Source organism: Oratosquilla oratoria, chromosome 13 (assembly GCF_046742065.1).
Source record: "Oratosquilla oratoria isolate Oo_2021 chromosome 13, ASM4674206v1, whole genome shotgun sequence".
NCBI classification, from domain to species: Eukaryota; Metazoa; Arthropoda; class Malacostraca; order Stomatopoda; family Squillidae; genus Oratosquilla; species Oratosquilla oratoria.
This window is the reverse complement of record NC_134789.1, coordinates 35,824,982-35,827,207: the sequence shown is the minus strand read 5'-3', so window position 1 is coordinate 35,827,207 and position 2,226 is coordinate 35,824,982. Positions and strand designations below refer to the sequence as shown.

The following is a 2,226-nucleotide window of genomic DNA, read 5'->3' as shown; positions in this document are numbered from 1 at the left end:
GACTCGGGGCATAAATCAAGAGAACTGATGTGGAAGTCAAGTGTTGGAAATATGAGTTGTACACAAAGTAGATCACAGTATTTGATTTAATAATAATGATATTGAAAATGATGATAATGAAATGATAATAGCAATAGTAATAATAATGTCGATAATAATAATAATAATAATAATAATAATAATAATAATAATAATAATAATAATAATGATAATAATAATAATAATAATAATAATAATAATAATACCAATAACAATATGATAACAATAATAGTAAAAGTAATAATGACAGTATTAATAGTAATAATGATAATAATAATAATAATAATAATAATAATTATATTAATAATAATAATAATAATAAAAATAACAATAATACTAACAATAACTATGATAATAACAGTAAAAGTAATAATGATAAAAGTTATAATGATAATACCAATAGTGATAATAATGATAACTGATAACTAATAATAATAATAATAATAATAATAGTCATAGTAGTAGTAGTAGTAGTAGTAGTAGTAGTAGTAGTAGTAGTAGTAGTAGTAGTAGTAGTAGCAGCAGCAGTAATAATATAATTATTACTATTGCTTCTACGAATTACTGACTGGAAACCCGCAGCAAACAATAGTTTTTAAAGGTCCTTGTTGTCTTACAGAAATATATTTGGGGAGAAAATTTAGGAATGTAGGTGTTGTGGTTCTGTGGGTCTCTACGTCACTAGCTGGTAGGAAGGGAAGGAGGAGGAAGAGAAGGTGGAGAAGCAAGAGGAAGATGAGGAGAAGGAAGAGAAGAAGGAGGAAAAGAAAGAAGAGGAGGAGGAGGAGGAGAAGAGGGGAAGAGGGGGGAGGGAAATAAGGAGGTAACATACGAAATTGCGAGAGACTTTGTGCCCAGTAATCACATTGGGTAAAAACCTATAGATATCCACTCCTGACCTCTTGCGTAATCAAATACCTCACAGCCAGTTCTACCGGTACTCCGTCTCAATGCTAAATCTCCCCGCCTTTAGCAGTTTAACTTTGACCGACAACGTAACCCAAACACGAGTCCCCTTTCTCACCCCTCACCCTCACCCCCAGCCTCTCTCTCCCTGCGGGTACTGAAACCCGTACAGGCTTTCAACATCTGAAGTGTTGCCAAGAAGCAGAAACCTCACACGTGAGACCTCTAGGTTCAGCCGAAGAGGGACTCTTACAGAAGTGTCTGCAAGAAACGCTAGTGACGAGAACCTAACCCGAAGTTCAAGACGGCCCTCCAGGGCTCCATTACCCGAATCGGTGGGTTGGGACTCTTCCCTGGGGGGGACCAGAAGCCTTGCGTGTTGAGTGGCAAACATGAACAGAACTACATAAATAAACAGAAAATGACCTAATTACCTTTGCCTTTTTGTTAAGCTTTAGGTAGCCCAGCTTCCAGAAGAAGGGCTTCTTGAAGTACTGGAGAGTACTTGAAGGATTCATTTTGATTTCAGGATCACAATATCGTTACACCATAGCTATGAACACTCATGCAACTTTTTTTTCACTCAAAAAATCTCCAATTATGTAGCTGCCATTTCGAGCAAGCCTTCACAGGCTAACAAGCAGCTCGACAAAATTATCACTGAGAGTTCTTAATTCTTATCCGACCATTTATTAGTCTCAGACCTGTACCGTGCTTTTATTGGATAACTATTTACGTTATCATCGAAGTCACTCCTATTCTTTCCATGGGTCAAACCTCGTTGCACGAAATCTTATTCGAATTTCTCCACACACAACTTTCCATTTTCATGAAAATTCAGTTCACATCACACTTAATGTATTGATAAATACCACATATATTTTTTTCAATTATCAAGTCTGTTTACTAAGCACCCATAGGGACGACACCATACACAGACGTACGCGTAAGACCACAACAATCCGGAAACCTTTCGAAGGTCCTGACGCGGTTCTTGGCGACGCATGCGGCACACACTGAGAGAGAGCCTCTGCGGACACCCAACCGTCCTCCTCACCCGACGTCCAAACCCACACTGGGAGCAAACAGCTGACTGACGCGGCCGACGCAGCGCAACTCTCTCTCTCTCTCTCTCTCACTCACCCCTCTGTCTTTTTTTATACTCTCCCATCCCTCTCTCTCTCTCACTCTCCCCTCCTCTCTGTCCCCTGTATCTCTCTCTCTCTCTCCCTCTGTATCTTACACTCTCCTCCCCCCTCTATATCTCAAACTCCCCCTATG

At 39.0% G+C, this 2,226-nt stretch overlaps 1 protein-coding gene across 6 annotated transcripts in view; it reads right to left on the bottom strand.

The window, feature by feature from the left end:
- Positions 1 to 1,478, bottom strand: part of LOC143032375 (uncharacterized) — a 450,169-nt gene extending 448,691 nt beyond the window's left edge. For all 6 annotated transcript variants that reach the window (XM_076197036.1, XM_076197034.1, XM_076197035.1 and 3 more), the window contains exon 1: positions 1,380 to 1,478. In XM_076197036.1, the coding sequence (XP_076053151.1) occupies positions 1,380 to 1,463 (84 nt within the window). In that variant the 5' untranslated portion in view covers positions 1,464 to 1,478. The remainder of the gene's footprint in view (positions 1 to 1,379) is intronic.
- Between the last annotated feature and the right edge of the window lie 748 nt (positions 1,479 to 2,226).